The 14,920-nt window shown below is 37.0% G+C and overlaps 1 protein-coding gene and 2 long non-coding RNA genes across 3 annotated transcripts; 2 read left to right on the top strand and 1 right to left on the bottom strand.

The window, feature by feature from the left end:
• The first annotated feature begins 798 nt into the window (after nucleotides 1–798).
• Nucleotides 799–7,560, top strand: LOC148847341 (serine/threonine-protein kinase D6PK-like). The gene is made up of 3 exons (XM_088949922.1): nucleotides 799–1,128; nucleotides 1,981–3,985; nucleotides 6,475–7,560. The coding sequence occupies exons 2-3, from the start codon at nucleotides 2,184–2,186 to the stop codon at nucleotides 7,319–7,321; spliced, it is 2,649 nt and encodes an 882-aa protein (XP_088806048.1). The 5' UTR covers nucleotides 799–1,128; nucleotides 1,981–2,183; the 3' UTR covers nucleotides 7,322–7,560.
• On the top strand, nucleotides 3,992–5,188 carry LOC148847342 (uncharacterized). Its single transcript, XR_016100789.1, has 2 exons — nucleotides 3,992–4,850; nucleotides 4,994–5,188. It is a non-coding gene; the product is annotated as an uncharacterized LOC148847342 (long non-coding RNA).
• Nucleotides 7,561–8,951: 1,391 nt separating the features above from the next.
• On the bottom strand, nucleotides 8,952–9,523 carry LOC148847340 (uncharacterized). The gene is made up of 2 exons (XR_016101446.1): nucleotides 9,443–9,523; nucleotides 8,952–9,329 (listed from the first exon to the last, which is right to left on the bottom strand). It is a non-coding gene; the product is annotated as an uncharacterized LOC148847340 (long non-coding RNA).
• Between the last annotated feature and the right edge of the window lie 5,397 nt (nucleotides 9,524–14,920).

The following is a 14,920-nucleotide window of genomic DNA, read 5'->3' as shown; positions in this document are numbered from 1 at the left end:
TAATAAAATATTTGAAGGAAGGTATAGTAATTAAACCCCATTCAACTTATATTCAGTCATTTCAGATGCTATCAAACAAAACGGTTTTCTATTTTTTGATAAACAGTATCGCAAGTCGCAACATGGTTGGGTGACCAAAATGGCCCCATATGTTCCCCTCCCCACGCTATATGTCCAGCCCCATTTCCATATGTCCAAGATATGTCCTTTTAGGTCAATTTTTTTAACTTGAAAAGCTAAAACTTCAACCTAACACCGTCCAAACAATCTCTGGCGTTAGTGGCGTGTATGGTATCCAATTCAAAAAGTTCTGGATGTGAACGACAGTCTAAAATGGTCGTGTCATTTCTCCATGTGGATTGTGGAAGAAATTGGTGGGCCTGGCCCATCTTGAGGTGGAACTTATTCCATACTCACCCTAAAATTTAGGCCTACCCAACCCATCGATTGACACGTGTTTTATGCGTAGAGGATCTGGTTCGACATCATATAGAGCATCAATCATGCTACAGCACATCATCTACAAATATACGAGTCCAATACATCTTGCTGACGTGGCATATCGTGACTAGACCACTATCACTACCACAAATGTCTGGGAAGTGGGAAGTCATAATTATGGACAGGTAGAATCGTAATAATCACTCAAAGCAAGGGTACGTACCAAACTCATCAGCCGTTGGACAAGCAAAGCCAAACAAACAGAAGGGCTCCATTTTCCCTCTTTTTATTTTTATTAATTATTAAATATATATTTATTATTAATGATTTTGTATTTTTTTCCGCCATTTCTATTTCTTGCTCAAGGGAAAAGAGAAGGTAGGAAGTGAAAATTCTCGTGAAGTGCGATTTTTCACCGCTTTTGTTTCTCTCTCTCTCTCTCTCAACCTTCTTCTCGTGCCCTGACCTTTTTTTTTTTTTGTTGATTCCAACTCCAGCTTCATCATCTCTCTCTCTCTCGTCACCATCCCTCCTTCAAATCCTAGATTTCCATCCTACTTTTCTGTGCCTCTCGCAGCATTTTGGTTTTTCTCATTCTTCTTTTATCTACATTTTTCTCCTCTTGTTTTTCTGGGCAGATAATCGATTTGGATTCAGCGTAAATCGGTGGTTTTGAACTCGTTTCAGGTAGGCTGCTGCTTTCTTTCCTTATTTCTTCTTCTTCTTCTTCTATTCTTCCTTTTCTCTCTCTTTTTTTTTTGTTTTTGTTTTCTTGATCTACTGTTAAACATTTTTCTGTCTAAACTCGTTAGCTTTGGGTTTTCTTTTTCCGGTCTGAGCTTCTCGTATTCTTTTGGTGTTTATCGAACTTGGCTATCATTTTCTGTCTGTTATTATTTCCTCGGTTGATTTTTAAGTTTTTTGAGTTCTATCAAGTTGTTCTTATTCATGTAGCGTGGGTTATCACGAGGCTGCCGCTGATGTCGCTGCCGTGGTTTTTTTTCCTGTTTTTTGTTTTGTTGCTTTGTCTTTTGAAATCGTAATCTTTGTGGTTTTTCAACTCTTTGGCTTGAGTCGATCTATAGGAGTTGTAAGTGTTTTGCATGCATTGGTGGCCAAGTTCGAGCTTTATCATCAGCTTACTAGTAGTACTAAAATTATTTTCTGTAATTTGTTGCACGGTGGGTGAAATCCTTTGCATTTGAAGTCAACTGGAAACAGATTGTCTCATTTTGCTTCATATTCACGGTTTTTCCTGGAAAACAAATGACAATTGTTCTTATTTTAGCTCTGCGTTTCTCTCTAGTTTGTATTTAGATGCTGGTTTCTGGATTTTAGTTTTGATTGAATCTTACATTCGAATTAGCTCAGCTTGGGAGCTTTACCGGATGCTGATTCGTGTTAAGAATGTAATTGTTTTTTAACGTATTAGTGAATCTCGGGTCACTACTAAAACTTGTGTTTACAAAATGAAATGCCTCTGCTGTTTAATAAAAGATTGGATTTTTATGCTTATGTTAGTCGGTTGATCATTGACAGGCTTTGCATGGTATGTACTGAGTTAAAACTGCAAGGGCCTTTCAGATCCTGGATTCGGTATGATTGAAGACAACCTGAGGACAAATGCATTTTGTTTTTCGACTTCGGTGCTCCCTTATCTTCAAAGAGCTTCATTAGAGATGGGCTAGTATGAAGTTGCAAGACTATAATCCACAGTTTTGGTGTTCCTTTACTTTGTCCTGATGGAGTCACCTCGACTGATGGCTCTGTCTCCTGGTACTTGCGAAATTGTTGAATCTGTAGAAGAGCCAGATTTTGTTCAATGCTCCAGAGGAGGTAACCCATCAAGCTCTGGATTGATAATCAATGAAAACGCTGGAAATAAACCCATGTTGAATAGTAGGTGCAATTATTCTGTGGAGGATGATCTTAATCGAATTTTTGAGGCAATTGACCTTAGAGCCTCATCAAAGGGTTTGGGTCTGTCACTTCAAAAAGGTACAGGTCCTTCACATAGGAATGCCTTAAAAAAACCAGTTAAAGTTGGTGTGACTAGAGCATCGGGAATTGGAATATCAGAGCCTGTGTCTTTGAAACAAGCACTAAGGGGCTTATGCCTTTCTCAGAAAGCAGAATTGGCTGCTATGAAGCGGTTAACTAACCCAGCATCTGTGACTTCTGAAGCTGGAACTATCAAGAAGTTGTACAGAGCAGTTGTAGTTGAGGCTTGTGAATCTGGTTTTCCCTTGGATGAAGGAAAAGGGAGTTTGGTAGAAATTTCTCTTGTACCAGAGAAAAGTGCATCGCATTCCTCTGAGAAGGTAACTGAACTGCTGCAAAAGCTGAGGACAAAAGCATTGGACAAAACTGCACATGGTTCACCTCGATCTGTTGTTGCAACCACGACAAAAGTAACAGTGAGACAAATATTGGCCCAAGATGAGACTGTTCCTGAACCAATGGAAGTTGGAGATAGAACTTCAAAGAAAGAGATGGATCAGAAAGAAAAGGTAAAAACATTACCTTTATCTATCTCTAATACTGGTAATAAAGTTTCAGCATTGTATGAGATTCTTCCTGTCTCAAAAGAGGTTGGTAGCAAATTGTCAACACCAGAGCTGAGGCAGAAGGACAAACAAAAACCAGATTCTTCTTTATCTAGTTCTAGTGCTGGGAGTAAAATAAGCAACTCCAATAGCACCAGTCCACGTTTAGTCATCAACCCAGTCTTCAGGAATAGGAACGTTGTTAGGAAGAAAGGGAAACAAGTTACAGCTGTTGCATCCAGCACATCTGGGACATGCAATGAATTTGATAGTGACATGGGTCCTAGTACAGGTAAATTGGTTTGCAGGACTCAAAATTCTGCTCAGAAGAATGCAAGCAAAGAATCTGCTTCTCCAGTATCCAGCAGTACCAGTGTCAGCATTGAAGTCAGTTCGGGTAACATTGACTTTAGTGCAAAGAAACCAGGTTTAAGTTCAAATAGCCGTAACAGAAACAGAATTGGTGGTGCAGAAGATAATGAGAACTCAAGGTCAAGAGGGAAGGGGGAATTCTCTCAAAGCTCAAAAAGTAGCATTGGTGAGTACAGTAGTAGCACCAGCATCAGTGATGAGAGCAATTTGAGTGGTTCTAGTTGTGTAGGCAATAGGCCTCACATGTCAAAAGACATTAGATGGGAGGCCATCCGCCATGTTCAGATGCAGTATGGGAGCTTAGGGTTAAGGCACTTCAAGCTGCATAAGAGGCTTGGTTGTGGGGATATTGGGACAGTTTATCTTGCTGAGCTAATTGGTACAAACTGCCTATTTGCTTTGAAGGTTATGGATAACGAGTTTCTGGAGAGCAGGAAGAAGATGCCCAGAGCTCAAACTGAAAGAGAAATATTGCAAATGCTAGATCATCCTTTTCTACCTACTTTGTATTCTCATTTTACAACAGATAAACTCTCATGCTTAGTTATGGAGTATTGTCCAGGCGGGGATCTGCATGTTCTTCGACAGAGGCAACCAACCAGGACTTTCTCTGAACCAGCAGCCAGGTAGTTATTTGGAGTTGAACTTCCGCACCTGGCATTTTTAATTTACTTTTCAGTCTCTAGCTATATTGAATAAAATAATGTACATACATGATAACATGTGCACATCATGTTTTAATTATTTAGGTGGCTATTGTGTACAAGTACTCCATTTTTTGTCTGTAGCTCTTGCAATATGGATGAATTTGGAATTTTCTTTCCCTAAAAAACTTGAATTTTTTAAACTTTTTTTATAAGCAACAGAAAAAAGGTGTGTTTTTGCTATAAGGTGAAATTACATGTCATCCAGAAATTTGAATAGCCAGATACAAAGAAGAGCAGCTACCATGCTGACTACCCCTGTTCAATTGAAGAGATGTGAAATCTACAATCAACACCTTGTGACTCCTAATTTAGTTAGGGAATCAGAATTGGCTGATCTTGGTGTCCACCTGAATGTGGCATTCAGGTTGGCAGCCATATCTCTAGCTTCTCTAACTAGAAATCTAAGTGCCAAGGTACCTCTTCCCCTGCTAAAATTTTGAAATCTTGGAATTATATTCTTAATTTGTATGAATTAGGAACTTCAGTTACCCGCTCCATATAGTTGGGATAAGGCTTCATCGAATCCTGTTTTTAAAGGCTTTGATGAATTTAGTGTAATTTGGAAACTTCTATTCTCCCCCTGTTTTCCTCCTATAACAGAACTTTTCTTGGTTTATGAGGTTACAATTTGGTCGAATACCCCTTGGGAACCCTAGGTTGAAGGGCATGGACAGAGTCTTCCTAAATTCAGATGGAAGCACCTTTTGGGCTTTCAATAGTCACAGTGTATGCAATTTTCATCAAAGCTGAGATGGTCTAGAAGAATTGATTAAGGCCCATCAAGGTTAAACCATTATCTTAATGAGTGCATTTTTTTCTTATGACAAAAGTTGTAATTTTGTATTCCCCAAGGGTTTTCTTTTCAGTGTCACATTTTGGTGTTTATGGAAGTTTAGAGAACCATACTAAATATCTTTTCACATCCAGGTTTTGTGGGCGCTTGGTAGCATAAAGTTGATGGTGTCTCTTCAATCCATTATCTAGAGGTCTTTGATGCTTTTAATGACCAATGTAGTATACTTTAATTCCTTGATTCTTGTGATTGTTTCTTCTTCATCCTTACCTTAAAATGTTGAGTTATATCTGTAAAGGAATGACATTTCTTTTCTCGAAAGCCACATCAAATCCTTCTTTTTCAAAAATTCAAGGTATTTGGTTCAGAGACTGCAAATAGAAGATTATGCCTGTCATATGATTTAGACATGGGGAGTTTTCTTTTGTGCTCTTAAAGGGGATTTAAGGGCAACTTCGTTGTATTAATCAATCACCTGGGTGATGGAGTGAAGTTCAAGAAGATTTTTATTTATTTATTTGCTTGGACTGCAAAGGGATGGTAGAGTTGGTAATATCTGAAGGGTATTAAGGGTTAAGCTTTAAGGTAGGATTAGTGAATTGCTGTGAGCTGGACAAGGATTTATCTAGGAAAAACTAGTGTTTCAGGAGATATTTTGGTTCCTGGGGTCAATATTAAGAATTCCGTTGTGAAAGGCTGCGAGCATGCAGCAGAACAAAAAGATGCTGAAAATGTTCTCCCTCTGGATGAAGTTTCTCAAGTTATTTAAAAGGTGGATTTAAAATTGGTGGTTGAAAAAGAAGTTCTAGTTGGCAAGAAGCTGGGGCTGTTCTTTTTTAGGTGGTGAAAAGTTTGCAAGAAAAGCATTTTTTGGAATTAGAATAAAGAGAGAAAGTTAAAGGTTCTGAAACAAACAATAAAAAATAGAATCAATCTAACATCTTGGAGTATGTGAACTTGTGATATAATGGGTAAAAGGACATGATGCTTTCTGGAAGTAATGATGGTTGTGGGTTTGTTGTTAGAGTTGTGCAGGGTTGAAAGTTGAGAAGGGTTTGAGTTATGTTTGAAGGTCAGGAAGGCAAGTGGCTTTGGCTGTTTTAAGATGTAAGTTCTGTTTTTCTTTATTCAAAATTTCCTATGGGTGTGAATGCTATTCTTAGAATCTGTGTAATGGCATTTTTTTGTTGAAGCTGGTGGTTTGTTTTTTCCCCATTTTTGTATTTCGTTTAGAGTGCTAATTAGGTTTCTTTGGTGCTTGTCTTTAGAGTCTTTCTCATGGCTTTGGATCTGTAGGAGTTTTCTGACATTTCTGTTCCATTTCTTTGGTGTTTTTAATCATCAGATCCTGTTTCCCTTTTTATTTTTATCTTTAGTGAAATTTTCCTTAAAAGGTTTCATAAATCAAGTTTGCTGGAGTGCTAGCACTGCACATGCTGGTGAAATTAAATGAAGGAAGCAAAAAATGATTTAATTAAGAAAAGGAATTCATGCATGCTTCTCTCATGAATGATTAGCCATGACAAACTCTTTTCTGCTATTCTGGTAATTTATTCTATAATTGTGTTTTGATAATCTCTCCTTCAAAGCTAATTCTCCTTGATGATTTCTGCAGGTTCTATGTTGCCGAAGTTCTCCTTGCATTGGAGTATCTACACATGCTTGGGGTTATATACCGAGATCTTAAACCAGAAAACATTCTGGTTCGAGAAGATGGTCATATCATGCTCTCAGATTTCGATTTGTCATTGAGATGTGCAGTGAATCCTACTCTTCTTACATCCTCGTCATCAATCATGGAGCCCACAAAAAACTTTTCAGGTCCATGTGCAGAATCCCCTTGTATAGATCCTTTCTGTCTCCAGCCATCCTGGGCGCAGGTTTCATGCTTTTCACCGAGGCTTATATCTGCTACAGCGAAGACCCGGAAACTAAAATCCGACTTAGCAGCACAGGTGAGCCCTCTGCCACAGCTTGTGGCAGAGCCAACCACTGCGCGGTCCAACTCCTTCGTTGGGACCCATGAGTACTTAGCTCCTGAGATCATCAAAGGAGAGGGTCATGGGAGTGCTGTGGATTGGTGGACATTTGGGATCTTTCTGTACGAGCTCTTATTTGGTAAAACACCCTTCAAGGGCCTGGGAAACGAGGAGACTTTAGCGAATGTGGTAATACAGAGCCTCAAGTTTCCTGAAAGCCCAATGGTCAGTTTTCAGGCAAAAGATCTGATCAGAGGGCTGTTGGTAAAGGATCCAGAGAATCGGTTGGGGTCAGAGAGAGGGGCGGCAGAGATTAAGCAACATCCATTCTTTGAGGGCCTGAACTGGGCATTAATACGGTGTGCCATCCCACCGGAGCTGCCAAAGTTTTGTGATCTCGGAGTTCCATTTATGCTTTCCCAGGAGAGTAAACGTTTGGAGTTCAAGTCTACAGTAGGGCATCTGGAGTTCGAACTGTTCTAGCATGTGATCTCTCTTGTATGGGGAGCTGTTTAATTTGCAGGGTCCCCATTAAAATGCTCATTGTTGTTGTAATTGATAAATGATAATGTAGCTCATATTCAGTGTAAATGTAGCCTCACAGAATTGGCAGGAAGCATTGCGTGCCGTGTATGATAAAGGAAGCGATACATCTTTTTCCTTGTCAGTTTTGAGTCTCGAGTGTTTGCAGAAACGCAATGAATAGATTTTGCCACCCTCCACTCTCCAGCTTCTAAATGCGCTGACAGTTATTTAGAAAACTGAGTTTTGGCTTGGACTGATTAATACTCAATGGGTATTTTTTAGGGCCTGTAGTCATTTCATTAATTTGTGTAATTCATGTTGATCTTTTAGGCTGAATTTGGAAGCAATGTAAATCAATGTAGGCGTTTGGAATGAGCGTGTAATTATCTTCGATGTAAAATTTTACTCAGTTCAGTTTTATGTATGTTTGGATGAATTGGAGTTTTATGTTGATAATCAATGTAAAATCTCACCAGTTTTAAAGTTTTACATCGATAATCAATGTAAAAATTACATCAATTTTATCGATGTAAAACTTTACATTCTTCCATCCATCGCTATTTTCAAAAAGCAAGTCATTTTCATGGTTTAGTATAAAACGCTATTGGTGTATATTTACACCGATGATGTTTTACATTGATTCCAAACACAGCCTGGTACCGAAAGGAGAAACAATTTGAGTCCGTGTTGTGTGCACCATGGGAAGGACATAACGTTAACGGTCAAACACCCGTTAACATCGGTTTGATAGTTCAACCAGCCACAAAATGAAGAAAAGGAAGCCCGAACCACATTTTGCATTTCCCTTGGATACTTTTCCTCCCTCCACGGAACCCTACCCACACACTGACGATCATACCATAGTGAGTGACCTGAACCAGCGGCTATTGGTGGCGACAGCGAGAGCTCCAGTGGTACATTTCTGGTCGCCTCTTTCTCCTCCTTTTTCTTCTTTTTACAAGGGGCTTCTTGTGTCAACAGAAATCACCCACCTAGACAACCACTGACGACCATACCACAATGACCATACTCAGTCGAGATATCTAATTGCATGGGTTGACTCCGCCGATATGAAGGTTCTATGAGATCGATCTGCCTGATACATTCTTTAGTTCATACAATGAAGATCTCAGATCTCTGTGAAGGCCAAGCTAGAGGAGGGCACTTGAGAAGGAAAAAAGAGACAGAGCTAATTAAACTTAAGTTCATAGTTGATACAAGTAAAATTGGAAATACAAGGAGTTAAATCGGCAAATCTGCTAGCAACATTTATCAGTTCTTCTCAAAGGAAAATCATATGTCCCCCTTTATCTTGGGTAATGGGACCCTTGGTTTCTATTGTTCAAACAGGAAATTGTTCTGAACGTAGAGGGATCCTGATTACAGTAACCATATAACCAGTTCATCAGTTGGGTTATAATGGGAAAATGAAAAAAAAAAAGAGTATATTTAGTTGTGGAATTAGTTACGAAACCAATGAATTAAATCTTTAAATTAAGAAATTTCTCCCTTGGTCTGTGTTTTTGTCAATGTAGAAGAGGGCATGAAACAAATCATTTTCTCTGGAAATGCAATTCAATGATTCAGAGTGAAATTGTTTTTTCAAAAAAAAAAAAAATCCAGTTAGTTTGACAAATGAGCATTGATATTGCTCGAAATTACATACGAGTTTTCAGATACCTCATACGACATTCCTCAAGTTTTTGTTACATATTTTAACTCCAAATCATTTGCTCTTCTACCGGCCAAAATGATAGTATTTGGGTAAATCACCCAAACTCCTTTCTGCAGCACACTCATCATTTGAGGACAACCTTGTCTTCTGCCCTTTTCTCGGTTAAATCGAACAGTTATAATATCTCAAGCTATAGATTGATAGTCTGCACCTCGTGCTTAGTTGTCTGTTAAAGGACGAAGTATTCAAACTTGTAAAAGCAAATCACGATTGCAGGTGTTGGGAGCACAACTGCCATGTGTCGATATTTAAAGCTGGTCAGTGTTTATTGCGACAACCCAGAACCTAGGTGGGTGGTTTTTGTTGATATAAGAAGCCCCCTGTAATAATAATAATAAACGTACCGCCGGAGCTCCCGCTGCTGCCATCGATGGCCGTTGGCTCGAGTCACTCGCCGTGGTATGATCGCCGGTGTATGGGTAGGGTTCGGTGAAGGGAAGAAAAACATAAGGGGAAATGCAAAATGTGATTTGGGCTTCCTTTTATTTACCTTTTGTCATTTAGTGGCCGATTTAAGGTCGGTTGAACCGCTGAACCCGTGTTGACATTATGCGTCCTTCCCATGATCGACGTGATGAAACGTGATTCGTGGATTCACTCGTCCAGTGCACCCATGGGTGCAGTCGTGCAGAAGGCCAAACAATTTATGCATGCAGACACATTAACAGAAAAGTGTAGGTCCTATCAAATTTGGATCTGATTTGACTTGGGAGTTGGGCCCAGTTTCTAAAATCATAGTCATTGGCTCTTAGCGTTCATTCCGTCCAACTTTGAATTTGGGTTATAGGTAGGGTGAATTTGGGCGTTGATAAAATGGGGTATCCTGAGCCCGAAGTTTGTCTTAGGGTTGGCCCTGGGTTGACTCCAACCAAGGTTCAAAATATCCATACGTCTGATACGTCGGTAAGGGTGTATCAGGTGTTTCGATACTTGTTTTTTTTTTATTTATTTTTAATTTTTTTTTCAAAACTGATTCAGTGGAGCCGGTCTAGGACCCCTTCATCCCTTAAACCGGTTAGACCTCTGATGCACCCACTGTAGGGGCATATCGGAAGGGTCTCGGAACGATACGCATCGGCCAATGCGGGCCGATACGTAACGATACTTTGAACCTTGACTCCAACCAGATCCAATCCATCCAAGATGCACCGCTAAGGATGTTAATGGGTCATGATGCAGCCCCATGCCAAACCGATTTATTCATGCTCAACATCGAAACATTTAAGCTATGTTTGGTTTGAAGAAAAAAGGTAAGGAAAGGAAGGAAAACATATTTAAACTTTGTATAGATTTTCCTACCTTTCCCTTCCTTTCCCTACCTTTTCTTTCAAACCAAACACAACCTATAGAAAAATGACTTAAAAACTTTTTACAAATTAAAAGCCTGATTTTTTTTTGCTACAATTTAGAAACATGAAATTGTATAGGCTTAATATCATCTGTTTTTTTTTTTTTTTTGGTACGAGCAGGTGCATCATATGAAGCTTTATAAAGTTCCCTTTCTACCTTCATAATTGATCCGCCAAGTGCAGTTGATCCGGACCTCCTTTTTAGAACCCTGAGGCTCAGTTTGGAAGGAGTATAAATGCAAATTTGTAGAGTGTAAACCCTTGTATTTTGTATTATTTTGTATGTATTTGTACTCTACAAATTTGCATTTATACTCATTCCAAACTAAGCCTGAAGAGTTTTGGTTTATAGGCAGAATCTGTTTTTCTCTTCTTGTTTTTATCTTTCATTCTAAGAAAGCACAGCCACAAAATATCAGAAGGAATAACCACATAAAATTCCTTTCACTCCATAATTGTACCAGTTGAGTGATCGCCAAACTCTCAACCCTAGGATCCATGGACCCCTGACATGTAGGTCATTATGTTAGTCTCTCATATTTTCTGTCTACTTTCTTTGAAATGAAAGATGAGCCTTTTTAGGGAACCACAAAATCTATATCTATACTACTTTAAAAACTACAAATGACCTCAAGAATATTTCTTGAATTTTTTAAGGACAACATTTACCCCTCTATATTTAAGTTTAATGATAAAAAATGAGGGCAAATAGGATAATCGATTCTTGATATTAAATGGGTTTAAAAGAGGTAATTTAAAGATATTCAATTAATTCATTTCTCTCTCATTAAATCCAATATTTAAGTTATTAACTTGCATTCATGTTCATTGAATCATATATTTAAGTCATTTTTATTTTTTCTCATCATTAAGTTCTATTAATTAAATCCATACTTAATAAATTATTAATTCCAATAACATAAACACTTATATACTTTTAAAATCTACCTAGAAAAAATAGTTTTTCCATCTAAGTGGTGGTAAGAAATTAAATCATTTTGGGTCAAATGGGTTAATCCATGTTGCCACGATTAAATAATAAAATTAAAAAATGAAAAAAATAGAAATTAAAAAAATGGAAACATTTTTAGCATACATATTAAAAAATAATAAGTATGATAAATAAGTAATGCTTTTAGTAATTATGAAAATATAATATAAAATTTAAAACCAATTGGAAATAAAAATATTTTCCTATTCTCTCTCATTAAACCATATATTTAAGATATATTTTTCTCATCATTAAATTCTTGTAATTAAATCCACAATATTAATTGTAATAGTATAAAAATAAATATTTTGAAAAGTAATTTGAAAACAAACCATTTTCTTCCCTTCCGGTGGTGAGCAAGCAATTTGACAATTTGGGGTCAAATGGATTAATAAATAATGTCATAATTAAATAATAAAAAATTAAAATAAATAACTATGAAATGTAAGAAGTATTTTTATTAATGATGAAAATGGAATGCCAAATTCAAAATCTACATAGAAATTAAATGATGTCATAGTCAAATAATAAAATTTTTAATAATAGAAAATACAAAGAATCATAAAAAAAAAGATAGAGAAAATTTTTGGCACATATCTAATGTTATATATTTATAACAAATAAAATATTGGGTACATCTCTAATATTTTACATTCATTATATTGAACAAAAATAAGTTTTATACAAATGAAATAATTTTATCAATGATGGAAATGTAATACAAAATTTAATGTCAACCTAGAAATAAAACTAATTGTGCGTGATCTGGATGCTCCTAGCTAGAAGATGACCTAGACCTTACTTGCGTGGCGAGCTAGACCAAGTTGCAAGATAGAAGATCAAAGAACCTGGGGTGGCTAACCCGACGAGGTTGCTCCGATGCTTAAGTTAGTATTGTATTAGGGATGCAAACTGAATTCTTGAGTGCTAGATTGCTAGTGAACAAATAATTGTACGTACATGGGTCTTGGGGGTCGATGCCCTTATATAGTTGAGTTGTCGTGGGTCTCACGAAACGGCTCCGGGATCCTTGACCCGCATAGTTGGGATCCGTTCCGCTTTAGAAGGAGAGTAGTGTATCAATCAATGAAGCTTATTATTACCTTCCGATCCAGGTGGGGAGAGGACAAGGCCTGTTGTTACGCGGCGTGATCCTAGGAGGTTCAGAGTCTGTTGAGAAGCTTCTAAAGTTGATTATGTGTCACTTCGTTACTTGGGTAGCGAAGTGGCTTTGGTACCAAGATGCCTGAACACTCGAGCTCCCTAACTACTATAAGGCTCTCCTTGTTGAGTTGTCGTCCTGTTGGCAGGTCGTGTCCACATGTCCTTCACTTACTAGGTCGGGCCAAATCACCCCTCATCAAAAACAATTTTTATTTTTAGATGGTGGGTTAGTGGTTTGAGTAAAATGATACCATAGACAAACAAAATTAAGTGTGATAAATAAAAAATATTTTATATAATATAAATGAAATATATAATTTAAAGGGAAAATTATAGCCAAAGTCGGTTGTACATTTAAAGTTAAGTTGCAAGTTGGTCTAGAAACCAACAAAACTCTAACAACCAGTTCTATATTTCAAATTATAAAAACCCCCGTCATGTCATTAGAGGCTTATGTGGTCGTTGCCAACATGGGATTCTTATTCCATGTTGGACAAAATAAAAAAAACTATATCGAAAATAGGTTTTTAGTTTCTCTTCCACTTCCTCTATCTCTTGATCTCCCTCCCTTCTCTCTCACTCTCACAGTCATCTCTCAATCTCTCGCTCCCTTTGTCTTTCCCACTCTCTCAGCTTCGGTCTGTAATCAAATCATCAAAACCCCTCTCTTTATTGTTCTCTCTTAATCTTTCTCATTCTTTCCCTCACTCTCCCTCTCAATCAATATCTCATTCTCCCTCAATCTTTATCATTATCTAATTGGTGTAAATTTCATAGCCAAGAGTTTCTTGTGAATTTTTATTAAATTGGTGTAATAATTTTTTTAACCATACCAAGTTGGTGTAATGTTCTTTTATACGATCTGATTAATACCATAGAAGTGTGTAAGAAAAAAAAAATGAGAGAGGGAGAGGGAGAGGGAGAGAAACTGAGGGAGAACGATAAGAATTATGGGGAATGAGAGATCAACCAAGAAAGAGAATGAAAGAGGTTGAGGGAGAACGATAGATAGATAGATAGAGAGAGAGAGAGAGAGAGAGAGAGAGAGAATGAGAGAAATTGATATAAATAATGTAAATACAGAAACCGAATACCATTTTTATTTATTTTCAAATCACATAGCCATTGAGCAGATAAAAATGACTGAGTGACAGAGTGCGAGGGGGAGAGAGAGAGAGAGACTAAAAACCTTTTTTTTTTTTTGTTTTCCAATCACCCAACATTAAATACAATTTTAGTATAAATTTTTTGTTGTGTTTAATGTGGATTAAGAGTCCCATGTTGGCAATAGCCACATAACCCTCCGATGACATGGCAAGGGTTTTTATAACTTGAAATGTAGACTCAGTTGTTAGAGTTTTGTTGTATTATGGACCAACTTGTAGCCTAATTTTAAATGTACAACCGGCTCCAACTATAATTTTTTCTAATTTAAAACTAATCCAAAAGCAATGCTATTTTCTTAGCTAGATAGTGTGTCAACGATCCAATTTTTCAAAGAAATGCATGATGTCATAATTGAATAATAAATGTTTAAATTTATTTTTTATCATATTGTTACTTTTGTTAATTTTCAACTTCTATATTAACTATGAAATATCCAAATTTTAAGTAATTAATATGAAAAAAAATTCTCACGTGCAATGCATGTGCTTAATTACTAGTTACTTAAAACTTACCTCTTTTAGGGGTCTGGAATGAGAGTAAGAATGGTTCAACTGTTTGGTTGGGCAGAATTAGAATCTGGTTCTCATTCTTGATGGAATGACATCTCCTATTTGAGAGAATGACCATTTTCTCCCATCTCTTTGGAATAAGATATATTCCAACTGATTGCAATTCTCATGTGGAGTAAACGGGCTGAAGAAATAGATCATTTTGATTCTAATTCTAATTTCAACAGATTTTGAGTCTAATTCTGATTCCGATAATGAATCAAATGGACCTTTAGACACAGTTCGAAGTATCAATTATTATAATAGTGTATCTATTTTTAGAGTCTTGGGAACATAAATTATAGAGAGTTTGAGCATTTTAGTAGGTTTAAACATTAATAAATCTGCTATAATATCTCTCTGTTAAAACATCTTAGTAATTCTTTGAACAATGAACACATATTTTTGTTTATTATACCGTCAGATATCCATCACATGTGTAACAGAACGCCATCAGATTAGTTTAAAATTTTTACAATTCAAAATTACATTGTTGTTGCTTGTTATACCGTCGGGTCATGATACATAGAGGGTATTATTATAATTTCACAAAACTTTTAAGTTTTAACCCGGGTGAGTGTATCGTCCCTTTCAGAAAATTAT

This window comes from Nelumbo lutea, chromosome 6 (genome assembly GCF_056320005.1).
Source record: "Nelumbo lutea isolate HS-2025 chromosome 6, American lotus-T2T, whole genome shotgun sequence".
NCBI classification, from domain to species: Eukaryota; Viridiplantae; Streptophyta; class Magnoliopsida; order Proteales; family Nelumbonaceae; genus Nelumbo; species Nelumbo lutea.
Note: the sequence above shows the minus strand (reverse complement) of the source record. Positions and strands in the feature narration are given on the sequence as shown.